This window comes from Callorhinchus milii, unplaced genomic scaffold (assembly GCF_018977255.1).
Source record: "Callorhinchus milii isolate IMCB2004 unplaced genomic scaffold, IMCB_Cmil_1.0 Scaffold11, whole genome shotgun sequence".
NCBI classification, from domain to species: domain Eukaryota; kingdom Metazoa; phylum Chordata; class Chondrichthyes; order Chimaeriformes; family Callorhinchidae; genus Callorhinchus; species Callorhinchus milii.
Window position 1 is genome coordinate 2,509,431 of NW_024704752.1, and position 13,642 is coordinate 2,523,072.

The window sequence follows — 13,642 nt, forward strand, 5'->3', positions numbered from 1 at the left end:
TTCAAGACTAAGGTGGATAGATTTTTGTTAGGTCACGGTATCAACGAGTATGGGGCAAAGGTGGGTATTTGGAGCTGAGGTACAGATCAGCCATGATAGAACGGACTGCACGGCGTACTCCTGTTCCTGTGCGGGTTGAATATTGAAAGTAGTTTATAGCTTCATGTTTAAATGTGTAAAGCACAAATTCCAATCTGCTGGCAAAGCAACTCAGCAACAACAATAAACAACAACAGTGACAACAAATCACATTTATAAAGCGCCTTTCATATCAGGAGGATGCCCCAAAGCGCTTTACAGGATATACTGTAAAGTGTAGTGACAGTGTTTTGTGAGCGAACTAGTTTAATTTTAAGCCATGACTAGTCAGAGGTATCCTGATTAATCTCTTCAGAGAATAAGCACCAGTGTATTTTCTATGGCAGAGTTGCAGGCTATGATATTTAGGGATATTTATTGCTTTAGGGAGAAAGTATCTGCTGTCTTGGAATTGAGAGATGTTTGGTGTGGGAGGGAATGTGTTTCACATTGAGTTGAAGATTAGCTTCAGTAAATGTTTGTTGGGTGATCAGAAAGTGGCTAAATGAGAGCTGTGAAATTGTGTGGTCATGCCTTATATTTAAGCTAGTTACGCCCACAAAAGACACAGTCATAACACTTTACAACAACAACAAAATTACATTGGTTTAATGCCTTTCGCGTTGGGAGGATGTCCCAAGGCACTGGACAGTCAGTGTCTCGGACCTAAGCTGGGGGTCGGGATTAGGGTGGGTGGAGGGCAGGAGGGGAAGCAGGGAGATCGAAAGCACGGTCGAAGAAGTGAGTCTTGAGGTGGGTCTTGAAGGAGGCAAGGGAGCGGGCGAGGCGGAGGGACTACGGGATGGAGTTCCAGAGGGTGGGGATAGAGTGGCAGAAGGCAGAAGGAGTTGGGAAGGCCGACGAGCAGGAAGTTTGCATTGTCGAGCCTGGATGTTATGAATGCTTGTATGAGGTTTTCGGCGGCCTGTGGTGTGAAACAGTGGTGGAGCCGGGTGATGTTGCGGAGGTGGGGGAAGGCAGAGCGAATCATGGCACAGATGTGGGATAGAAAGGATAGTTGAGAGTCAAACAAGACCCCAAGGTTCCTGACTGGTTTAGTAAGGTGGACTGTGCATCCTTGGATTGTGTTGCTGTCAGCGCCTGAGGTATGAAGGCGCTGACGGGAGTCAATCAGGAGAACCTCGGTCTTGTTGACGTTCAACTGAAGAAAGATGGCTCTCATCCAGAACTTAATTTCTGACATATATTCTGTCAGTGGTCTGGAGTCGAGGGTGGAGGCAGAGAGGTACGCATACATGTGGAAGTTGATCCCGTGTCTGCGGATTATGTCACCAAGAGGCAGCATATAAATATTGAAGAGGAGGGGACCAAGGACAGAGTCCTGAGGAACATTGCACAAGATGGTGCAGGGGCTAGAGGAGAAGCCGTTTGACAGTGAATCCTGTGAAACACTTACACAGTGAAAACTGAAAGATGCTGACACCAGTGATGCTATGTGATGATTAATAGTGTTATCTCTTTTAAAACTAGTTAAACTTGAGCCCATCTCCACACCAGTGCCATCCAAGTCTGCCCTGTCTGAGGAGGAGCTGGAGAAGAAATCCAAGGCCATTATTGAGGAATACTTGCATATCAATGACATGAAGGTAAGGTCAAGCAAAGGGTACAATATAGTCATTCAACAACAGCAACATTACATTTCCAATCAGGAGGATGTCCCAAGGTGCTGGACAGTCAGGGATTTGCACCCGAGTTGGGGATGGGATCTGGAAGGGTGGAGGGCAAGTTGGGTGGGGGTAGGAGGTAATCTAGAGGCATGGTTGAAGAAGAGGGTCTTGAGACGGGACCTTGAAAGAGGCAAGGAAGGGAGCGAGGCAACGGGACTGTAGGATGGGGTTCCAAAGAGTGGGGGTGGAGAGGCTGAAGGCCCGTGTTAAAACCGTATTATTGCGAAAATGTTGCTGCATAGAGAGGTTTTGTCTTTGAACGCATGTTCTGAAAATTAACATGGTGTAAGGTGTGTTTTGTATGGTCCATTTTCTTTCGAGTATCATATATGTCAGTATATAACACGTTGTGTTATGACGTGCTCTGGTGCTCAGCAACGCTGAGGTGCTTTCCAGAATTGATGGGGTTGGCATCCTCAGCACATCCTTGTAATTGCCATGTTTATATTGGTGGCAAGAGAACATTTGGTTATTAAATGTGATGACTTATGACAGCGTTTCGCCTGCGTCCTTCCCTTTCATGGGGATGGATCTCTAGGAACAGAGGAACAGGAGTAGGCCATTCAGCTCCTCGAGCCTGTCCCACCATTCTATTAGATCATGGCTGAACTGAACCTCGACTCCCAGTTACCTGCCTTTGCTCCATATCTCCAAAAGGCAACTGAAAGCTTTTCGATTGTGTTTCAGGAAGCGTTGCAATGCGTACAGGAGCTCGACTCGGCCAAGGTCTTGCACATCTTCGTGCGAAGCGGCGTTGAGTCGACTTTGGAGAGGAGCGCGATCGCGAGGGAACACATGGGGATGCTGCTCTATCAGCTCGTCAAAGCTGGGACTCTGTCAAAAGAACAGTATTTCAAAGGGTGCGTATTGGATCACATCCCAACAGGACCTTCAATAGGGTTTTGTGGTTCCTGATTATTTATGTGAAATTGAAGCCCTGGAGGTTACTGTGTCTGGAACGTTGCATCGTTCTGTCTCATCTTTATTTTCATTGCTGTAAAGTCTTGCAGATTCTTCTTGCTCGGCTCCTGTTATAACTCTGTGAGCCCAAACCCTGGCGGGAGCCAGATGAGCGGAGGTAGTGGATTGGGGGGTAAGCAAGTCGAAGAGGTAAGAAAGGGGCCAGTGCATGAATGGATTTGAAGACTTGTGTGAAGATCTTGAAATTGATCCGTTCGGTGATAACTCGAGTGAGGATAAACTCCAGCTCTAGTTACTCCCCAACACACACTGTGGGACACCCAAGCCTTGGCTCTTACCAACTAATGCCTAATAGTTTCTAGGATTAGGTGAGTGGGTTGTTGGCAGAACATCGGGGTGGATGGGGGGAGAGAGGAGAGTGCATGCTCATATCCAGGCACAAGAAAATTCACATGCATATGTGAAACTCTTAGTGGTTTGGGTGGGGTGATAGGTTTCCGCATGTGTCTTTGACACACGGCTGACTTGCATCATTAATAATAATTTGGTCACTCAATCCATGACTGTTTGTGGGACACTGCTGTGCACAGTTGGCTGCTGCATAATTGTTTCTCCTGCAAAATTTACAGTATATTCTGTGAAGCACTTTTGAGACGACTCAAGGATTGTTATTAGGTTTTATTATCACCCATGTTATGTTTAACCTTTGCAGATTGCATTGGTTGTCACAAACTGGCTAACAGCCCTGTAAACCAATGCTCCTTTTAATAGATGATATTCTTTTGGTGTGTTTATCATCCCTGACATCTCCACCCTCCTATCTTCCCTCTCCCTTTGCTCTGAAGGCCTTCTCATCCTTGGCGATTTCAACTTTCACTTCACCTCCTGCTCTACCTCTGCTGACTTTTCCTCTCTTGTCTCCTCCCTCAATCTCTCCCTCCACATCCACTCCACCACCCACGTTTGCAGTTACCCCCTCGACCTGGTGATCATTCAGGGTCTCATCGTCACTGACCTCACCATCATCGACAGAACGATCTCGGGCCATCTCAATCCCTCTCCCGACCGCCACCCAACCCATCTCCATCTAATACCGCCCCTGGAAAAAAATCTTCCCCCTCCCTCTTAGCTGCCTTGGAGCCATCTGAACTCCTTCCCCTCTGGACGTCCTCCCGCAATGACCTATCCTCCTCAGTCACCCTTCTCCACAGCTTCCTCTCCTCCACTCTCGATTCCCTTGCTCCCCTCTCTCTTCCCAAACTTTCTCCTACTAACGCAAATCACCTTGGTACATCAGCCACCTCCCCTCCCTGAAAGCCCAGGTGTGTTCCAGTGAACGCATCGGGCTTAAATCAAACCTAACTGTCCACCGACAGATTTGGCTGGACCATGTCAAATCCTACCGCTCCGCCCTCGCCTCCGCTAAATCTGCACCCAAGACAATCTTGGAGGCTAAGGACAACCCCAGGCTCCTCTTCTCCATCACAAACCGACTCCTCTGCCCACCCTCTCACGCCTCACCCATCCTCACCTCCAATGCCAACTGCGAAGTGATGCTGAACTTCCTCGAATCCAAAGTCGAGGGAATCCGCTCAGCTGCAACTGCTACCCCCATCGCAGCCCCTAAGGGGGGCTTCCACATCTTTGAACCCATCTCCCTCCTTTCTCATCACCATCATAACCCGTATGAAACCCACCACCTGCTCACTCAACCCCATCCCTACCCCACTGCTTACCTCCCAGCTCCACCTCCTTGCCCATTGACATCATTAACCTCTCCCTATCGTCTGGTGCTGTTTCCACCCCTTTAAAAAATGCTGTCATCACTGCTATCCTTAAAAAACCCTCCCTGGACCTTGTCTGCTCCCTAACTACTGCCCCATTTCCAACCTCCCCTTCCTCTCCAAGGTCCTGGAATGAATTGTTGCTTCTCAGCATTGCTCCTTCCTCTCCTGCTACTCCTTTCTCGAACCCCTCCAATCGGGCTTCCGTGCTTCCCACAGCACAGAAACTGACCTGGTCAATGTGACAAATGACATTCTGTCCATCTGCGACCAGGGCTCCCTCTGTCTCCTCGTCCTCCTTGACCTCTCTGCTGCTTTCGATGCCGTTGACCACTCTATCCTCATCCACCGCCTCTCCTCTCATCTCAACCTCCACGGCACTGTCCTTGATTGGTTCAGATCGTACCTCTCACAACACCTGCACTTCATCTCCTCAGACGGCTTCTCCGCTAGCCCCCAGACCGTCTCGTTCGGAGTTCCTCAGGGCTCTGTCTTTGGTCCCCTCCTCTTCAACATCTGTATGCTCCCCCTTGGTGACATCATCTGCAGACATGGGGTAAACTTCCATGTGTATGCGGGTGACATCCAACTCTACCTCTTTGCCTCCACCCTCGACTCCAGGACCACTGCTATCCTGACAGAATATCTGTCGGACATCAAGTCCTGGATGAGAGCTAACTTTCTTCAGTTGAACGTCAACAAGACCGAAGTTCTCCTGATTGGCTCCTGTCAGCGCCTCCACGCCTCAGGCGCTGACAGCATCACCATCCATGGTTGCACACTCCACCTTGCTAAGCCAGTCCCAACCTTGGGATCTTGTTTCACCCTCAACTATCCTTTCTACCCTACATCTGCGTCATGACCTGCTCTGCCTTCCCCACCTCCGCAACATAGCCCGGTCCGCCACTGTCTCACACCACAGGCCGCCGAAACCCTGATACATGCCTTCATTACATCGAGGCTTAACTTTGCAAACTCACTGCTTGTCGGCCTCCCCACCTCCTCTCTCCGCAGGCTGCAGATCATCCAGAACTCTGCAGCCCGTGTCCTCTCCCACACCAGGCTCTGCGACCCTATCACCCCCATCCTCCCCAACTCCACTGGTTCCCATCACATAAAGGATGCAGTTGAAGATCCTGGTCCTCACCTTCAAAGTCTTGCTCACCCCTATCTCTCCGACCTCCTAAACCCCAACCACCCTGCTCGCTCCCTCCGCTCAGCGGGCTCCAACCTGCTTCATGTCCCCAGCCTCGCTCTCCCCACTATCGGCGGGTGGGCCTTCCGCCACTCTGCACCCACCCTCTGGAACTCCAACCCGCAGTCCCTCCGTCTCTCCCCTTCCCTTGCTACCTTCAAGACACACCTCAAGACCTTCCTCTTCGACCATGCTTTAAATCTCCCTGCTTCCCCTCCCCGCCTTGCCCCGCCCTGACCCTCAGCTTGGGTCCACAACTCCATCTGTCCAGCGCCTTGGGATGTCCTCCCAATGTGAAAGGCGCTATACAAATGTAATTTTGTTGTTGTTGTTGTTGTTTATGTCTCCCCACAAACCATAGGAGTGGGATGGAGTTCCAAAGGGTGGTGACAGAGAGGCCAATGATTATTTTATTATTATTATCCTCTGTCCCACAGGCTACACGAAATTCTGGAGGTGGCTGAAGATATGGAGATCGACATCCCACATATATGGCAATACCTAGCCGAGCTCATTGATCACATGCTGCACGAGGGAGGAATACCGATGGGAGAGCTCTTCAGGTGAGATTCAGTGTGTGTTCCCTTCACTCTCAGGCACCTCCCTACCTCTCCGACTTCCTCACTCCCCAATCCACCACCCCGGTGCCTCTGCTCGACTGGCACCGGCCTCCCGCTCATCCCTTGTACCCGCCGCCCTACCATCGGAGGTCGCGCATTCAGCCACTACGCCCAAAAACTCTGGAACACTCTTCCTCAATCCTCCGCCTTGCCTCCTTATCCCCTCTTTCAAGTCCCGCCAGAAAACCTCCCACCTCCCCCCGCCTCGGAGTCAGGCTCCATCACAAACGCTTTGAGACGCTGCCCCACGGTGAAGCTGCCAGTTGTTGCAACTGTGATTTCCATTCTCTCTCTTCCTGCATGAATCCCAAGGCTCTATTTATAGTTCTTTGCCCTTTGATCCGTTCAAACCGACTGTCTTGCGATGATGGTAATGGTGGCCTGTTGTTATCCTAGAGTGGTCGGGGCACAAAGCTATTTGCGAGGAGGGAGACTGAGCCAAAGAATTCTGCTGAGCAGTTCCTCTGAGTTTCTAAGTGGATGAAATTAGATGCAGATGATTTGGGGCGTGTTAAACTGTAATAATAATAAAAACTCACTGTTTCTGCTTCCAGAGAGGTAGCCAGGCCGCTTGTTTCCATTGGAAAAGCTGGGATTCTGCTTGCTGATCTGCTATCTTTACTTTGCAAAGCAATGGTAAGCTTTTTTTTCTCCTCTATCCCCCACCCCAACCACCCACAAATATTTGGCATGCTGTCCCGAATCCCACACAGTGTAACATGTAACCATGTAACGAAAATGATTTTGTCTGTAACCCCAGTAACCGGAGAATTTATTGTTCGATGTTGATCTTTGTCAAAAAGTCCTGTGGAGTCCTGTAGCTCAGTGGTTAGAGCACTTGCCTCGCAAGCGAGAGACCTGGGTTTGATTCCTGGGCGGAGTGAAACCGTAGGCAAGTTTCCTTACTCCACGCACCTCTGTTTACCTGGCAGTCAGTAGGAACCCGGTTGTTAGTTGATCGGTGGATCGCTTTCTGGGGGGAATAATCCCTCCCCCGAAAATAATGATTTGATCACAATCCACCACTGTTTGTGGGACACTGCTGTGCACAATTTGCCCATAAAGTACACAAGTCAGTTTACTTTACAGTATATTTTGTGACCTCTCAATGGTGTGATGATATCAAATGCAAGATTATTATTATTTGTCTTTCAGAGCCAGAAGAAGGCGGGTTCCTTGTGGAGAGAGGGAGGTCTGAGCTGGAAAGAGTTCCTTCCTGAGGAAGAGGACATTAACCAATTTGTCATTGATAAGGTGCTGGTCTTTGGATCTTGTCGCTTGGAGGGTGGGGGTGGTGGTAGAGTGGGAACTTGAATTTTCACAGCACTTTGTCCTGTGGGAAAACCCAGTTCGGTTACTAGGTCAGGGTGATTTTTTATTTTCTTGTCATTGATAGAAAATCGAGTTCACTTTGGACGATGAACCCAGTCCTGAAGAAGCACCAAGCAAAAAGGAACTGACTTTGGATGAACTGTGCGACCAGCTGGATAAACTGATTGAGGAGAAAGCTGAGAACCAAAGACTATTTGACTGGATTGAGGTAAATTGACTACGCTGCATCAGCCGCGATGAGGCTGTTGTTGTGATGGTGATGATGATGTAATGTAACTAAGAAACCTTGCATTTGATAGAGCGCCTTATCACGTTGTTGAGAACGTCCCTTAAGTGCTTCACGGGTTATACTGTAAATTTATTCTTCACAGAATACATTGTGTAGTCTATATTTTGTGGGCCAAGCGTGATTCACGTGTCTAACCAGGCGCCGTTCACATCAGGAGGGTGTTTTGAAGCGCTTCAGAGGGTTCACTGTAACCTGCAAAGGTGACTGTGTTGTGTCTATGTAATCAATACATTGGCTCACTCAATATTAGCAGGATTTGCGTTTCACCCACAAATATACAGTCAATTCACTTTACAGTATATTCTGTGAAGCGCTTTGAGACGTCGAGAAGACGTGAAAAACGCTATATCAAATGCAAGGATTATTATTATTATCCGTTTGGTTTTAATGGGGAGAGAATCAGTGTGATTTGATCCTTTTAAAATGAAGGGTAACCACAGTGCCACTTCCAGAGGTGCAGTGAGAATTTCCAGTGACTTTTCAGAAATTGGCTTCTGCACTAGACTGTGACTCATTCTGGTGAGGGGTGAACGCTTGCATTTTAAAGTTGCCGATTTGTACAATACCTTCAACTCTGTTTTGATAAATGTGCAGTAGTACTGCGGACTCCTGCAGTGTAGTGTTTAGCATACTCGCCTTGCAAGCGAGAAGACTGGGTTCCAGACCTGGGTCACGACAAAACTTTAGGCAAGTTTCCTTCCTCCACCTACTTCTGTTTACCAAGCAGTAAGTCGATTGATGGATCATTTTCCAGGGGTCTGTCGAGGCCGCCCCCTCCCCCCCCAAAAAAAAATTATTGGCTGCTGCATTTTGCCCATAAAATGTACAGTCAGTTCACTTTACAGTATATTCCGTGAAGTGTTTTGAGACGTCTCAACACTAACAGATTATTATTATTATTTCTGTGCTCTGGCCTCAGGCGAGGTAAAGCACTTTGAGACTGTTTTAACTTGGGTGAAAGGTGCTATTGTAAGCAACAAATTGTTGAAATGGTTCAGACTGGCTGGAGGCAGAACTATTTTTTTGATATAACATTGCACACGCTTTTAAACAAAGCTTTTCTTGTTCTGTATTATATCTAGGTTAACCTGGAAGAAAAGCAAATACCCTTAACCATGCTCATCAGAGCATTGATGAAATGTATCTGTCATTCTGCCGTTGTATGTAAGTATAAAACAGTTCAGTGTTTGAGAGCCACTAAGTGAGAATGTTGGCAGATTGGAATGTAATGTTTGGTTCCTCTTCTCTCCCTGCTCCAGTTGACAACCCCATCCATGTGAGTACATCAGTAATCCAGAACCGAGCAAAAGTCCTACAGAAATATCTGAATGCTGACCCCCAACGTGAACTACAAGCACTCTATGCCCTTCAGGCCTTAATGGTCGTATTAGAGCAGCCACCAAGTAAGTGCCTAAGTAGCACAGCTTTACGTCTTTGTTTCAATTTTGCGCAGTGGTTGAGCCGGCCTTGTGTGTCTGTGCTGTGTGACGGTCCTTTGCAGGTCTCTACATGTGTGGCTTTACATCCTCTGCTTGAGCGAGCAAGCGTGTGAGCTTGATATCCACTCTCTCTGTGGAGCAATGTTATTCAGGTCTCAAAACAAAGAGGAAGATTGATCTCTAATGAACTCCCAAGAGTTGCATCATCATCAGTTTCCACATTTGCATCGAGCTTCTTAATTGAGCTCAGTCTCCTGGCCTCTTTCTCCCCCTCACCCCCACCACCCACCCTTCTTGCCTATCTGGTTACCCATCGATTAACTTCAGTCAAAAGAAATCTGTCTGATATCAGCCCTAAAATGCTGCTGTGCAGCCCCTGGAGCTATAACATCTTGCTCTGTAACCTCTTGCTCCGCTCACTTATCATAGAATATTACAGCACAGGAGGAGGCCATTTGGCCCATGGTGCCTGTGCCAGCTCTTTGGAAGAGCTACTCATTCGGTCCCACTCCCCCGCTCTTTCCCCATATCCTTGCAAATGTTTCCTTTTCAAGTAACTATCAAATTCCCCTTTGGAAGTAGTTATGGAATCAAATTAGTGTCTGAATGAACCGTTTCTGGGTTTGCTTTGTTTATACCATTGAGGATCTTGTACGATGTCCCTCCCCTCTGAGACATTTGCCTTCAGATGCCGAGCTAATACAATACCATTCATGGTCATCCAGCGCCTTTCACATCAGGAGGATGTGCTTCTAAGCGATTTACACCACTTCATAAAGTACCCGAGGTTTGGAGGAGAGAGGGGGACTCTAAACAAATCTCTGCCACATGTTAGATTTGCTTCGGAAAGTAGTAGTGTGCCAGTTGGGGGTTTCTGCAACTAACTGTTGGGATATGATGCAAAGGGTGAAAATCCCTGAGTGTCCAGCATCTTAGGGCGTCGTCCTGATGTGAAAGGCGCTGTGTCAATGTCATTTGTTGTTGTTGTTATAAATGAAGTTTATTTTGCGTTTTGTGACTTGCAGATTTGCTTAGGACATTTTTCGACGTTTTGTACGATGAGGACGTTATATCTGAAGAAGCCTTTTACCAATGGGAATCGAGTAAAGACCCAGCCGAGCAGCAAGGCAAAGGCGTAGCGTTGAAATCCGTGACCGCTTTCTTCACCTGGTTAAGAGAGGCCGAAGAAGAGTCCGAAGGGAATTAGAAATCATTATTGACAGATGCCAATCGCATGGCTGAGCGCATTAGACAGACGAGAACTGTCCACTGAGAGTTTTTGCACAATCAAGTGCTCAATTCCGAGGACGGCTATTTCAATAAACTGGGAATAAAACCCTTGGTACTTCAAGGTTCATCTATTTTTTAACATCTACAGTTCATGTCTAACAAAAAAAAACAATGTAACTATTTAGAAGCGAGCAGGGCTGTTGCAAAAAAAAAAGGCCCTTAAAATTAGGTGGTTGTCGAGGGCATAGGAAGGCAGTGGGGATTTTTTTCTGATTTTTTTTTGTTTTGTTTTTTAATAAAATGGTGGATACCTTGTTAAGACCAACGCTTCAAACCGATCGAAGGAATCCCAGGCTGTATTGACTTGGCTTCCCTACGCTAGATTTATTATTTTTTTTGTTGGGGGAACTGGTCGGAAACCCCTTTGTTCTTATGCCTACGAGTTGTATTAAACAAACAAACAAACAAACAAACAAACAAAAAAAAAAGCCTTGAACAAGCCTGTAGTGGATTTTAAACAAAATCAATAAGAGTTTAACCGTTTAATTTAGACAAAACAGGGAGAGAGAGAGAGAAAAGTCGGGGGGAGGGTGGGGGGGGCGGAGGGGGGGGGGAAAGAACAGTGCAGTTCCTAGACGATTCTACTTTCGTGTAGAACCGTTTCAGGACAGTTCTGTAAATAAATGTTTTGCAATATTGCTGATGTAATGCCATGTTATTTCGCTGCCTTTGATAAAGCGCAGCCCGGTCTCCTGTATTTATAGAATTCCTGAGTTCATAAGGTGCTTGTAATTATCAACAAGAATGAATCCTTCACTGATTACAGTTTAAAATGATATGTGTAAATACTTTTGCTTTATTAAGTATTTAATTAAAAATTAATGCCTCTTTTCACGTCCAAAAACTGGAAAATAAAGAACATATTGCAATGTAACTTCATTTTATTATTATTTTTTAATGGTATCCATTTTGCCTGGTGTAACCATTGTTTTTCAAGCCCTTTCCCCCTGCTCTTCCCCCGCACCATTATAAAAACTTTTCAATGGTGCCCGCGTGCAAAATTTAAGGTAAGGCTTTGCACAACATAGGAATTGCTGGACGAAAAAATGTCAAGGTCCATCCAGTTCACCTTCTACCATCCTGGCAGTCGCAGGCTACAATACTGGAGATGTTGGTAGCAATGAATTCTGTATGGATTAGTTGAGCGCTGCTCTAGGATGCCACCCCGTGTGAGGGGCGCTATATAAACCCAAGTTGTTGTAGAACGTTCCAACACCGGAAAGCTTTGGAAATCTTGATTCAAAGTTGCCTGGTTCTTCCACAAATACTACAAGCGAGAAAAAATGTGCTCTCGGCATCTGAGAGGTGAATTGTGAAGTTAATTGTATTAAATATCTAAAAAGGAGTTAAGCTGCAGGAGTATTGTGTGTATGGAAATGCAAGGGCAAGGAAACGGGGACTGAAAGGATTTGCTCTTGAAAGAGCTGCAACAGACACGACGGGCCGAGTAAATCTCGGTTGTGTCCACGTGGGGTTGGATTCACGTTTCTTCTGAGCCGTAAACTTAACGTTTAAGTGCGTTCTGGGACCGAGGTACTGAGGCGATGGGACAGCCAACCGCAGGTGCTAACCCGACAGCCACGAAAGCCCAACTCCTGAAACTAAGAAAGAATTCGAAGCGAACGAAGCAGCTGAAGCTGGTAAAGGCAAAACTATATGTGCTGACTTGTGACCTCTCAAGTTGACTATCAATAACCCAATTTGGACCCAACTGCACTAAGGTGGGATCGGCGACCGTGCAATGCAAGTTTGATTTATTTTAATTTTGATTTTCTCCTTCAATTTTATTCACTTTGATAGATTTTTTAAAAAAACATTTTATACTTTATTTACGGTCACCTCCCCCCAGGCTCGGTGTCGTGCTCCCAGCAGTGTCTAGAGCTCTGGGACGCTACCCTGGTGAGAGGCGCTATATAAATTGCGATTTCCTCCCCACCCCCGCCAGTTTGCATTTCTTCCTGCTTTCTGTTGAGACACACTAACTGCCGCCGTGTGCTTCCTGGCAGTTGGCCAAGTGGTGTGTCTGGGATTGAAGTATTGCCACGTATCACACACGAGATTGATGACGTTCAACTGCTATTTCGCAGAACACAGCAATGCATTGGAAACTATATACAGGGCACTGCTGATCCCAGGCCAGCCAGACTGCCTGGCGAGCCCCGTGAAGCACTTCGAGACGTCCTCACATGTAATGAAAGCACTGTACCAAATGAGAGGATTATTACCCATTTTTGTAAATATTTCTTGCCTTTGGTCTGATACCTGTGAGGGGATTATATGGCTCATCTTTCATCTGATGCTTGGTGATGATGATAATCTTTGCACGTGAATACAGCACCTTATCACGTCGTTGACGGGATTCATTGTAAGGTGGAGTGACTTGTGTGTTTTGTGGGCAAAATGCGGCAGCCAATTGCGCACAGCAGTGTCCCACAAACAGTCCTGGATACAATTTTTTTTATTTGGAGGGTTTATTACCCTTGGAAAGCGATCCGCCAATCGATTTAACAGATGGGTTCCTCGTTACTGCTCGGTAAACAGTTGTGTGGAGTAAGGAAAGTGAGTGAAGTTTCGCCCCGAAATCTGGTACGAGATGATGTAGAAAGAGCGGAGGTTTCAGCCACTGCTCAATATCTGCTTTGCAGACTTGTAAAAACCCTTTAAACCAAGGTCCAGTCTTGCCGGTTAAGGTGGAAGTTACGTATTCTATGGCACGACATGAGAGAAGGGAGTCAATCTCGTGCCGTGTCCTGGCCAAACATCCAATTGGGTAAAAATGGCCACTCACTTCATTGGCTGTTTTACAGGACGTTGCTGTGTGCAAATTGGCAACGTTCACCTACAAATTAGTCACTGCACTTCACGGTAAAACCTGTTAAACTCTTTCTATGGTGCTGTTCATTAAAAGTTTTAGATCATATCAGATTATTTAATTCCATTTCCTGGATATCTCCCACACCCATTAATTCACTTACTTCACCCAAGTCTCTATCCATCCATCTATCC

The 13,642-nt window shown here is 46.8% G+C and overlaps 1 protein-coding gene across 8 annotated transcripts in view; it reads left to right on the forward strand.

Moving 5' to 3' along the window:
• The window catches only part of eif4g1a (eukaryotic translation initiation factor 4 gamma, 1a), a 65,681-nt gene extending 54,171 nt beyond the window's left edge, over window positions 1-11,510 (forward strand). For all 8 annotated transcript variants that reach the window (XM_007902365.2, XM_007902367.2, XM_007902375.2 and 5 more), the window contains 9 exons: window positions 1,570-1,685; window positions 2,454-2,626; window positions 6,104-6,229; window positions 6,841-6,922; window positions 7,442-7,540; window positions 7,683-7,826; window positions 8,990-9,071; window positions 9,167-9,310; window positions 10,372-11,510. In XM_007902365.2, the coding sequence (XP_007900556.1) occupies window positions 1,570-1,685; window positions 2,454-2,626; window positions 6,104-6,229; window positions 6,841-6,922; window positions 7,442-7,540; window positions 7,683-7,826; window positions 8,990-9,071; window positions 9,167-9,310; window positions 10,372-10,553 (1,148 nt within the window). In that variant the 3' untranslated portion in view covers window positions 10,554-11,510. The remainder of the gene's footprint in view (window positions 1-1,569; window positions 1,686-2,453; window positions 2,627-6,103; window positions 6,230-6,840; window positions 6,923-7,441; window positions 7,541-7,682; window positions 7,827-8,989; window positions 9,072-9,166; window positions 9,311-10,371) is intronic.
• The last annotated feature ends 2,132 nt before the right edge of the window (window positions 11,511-13,642 follow it).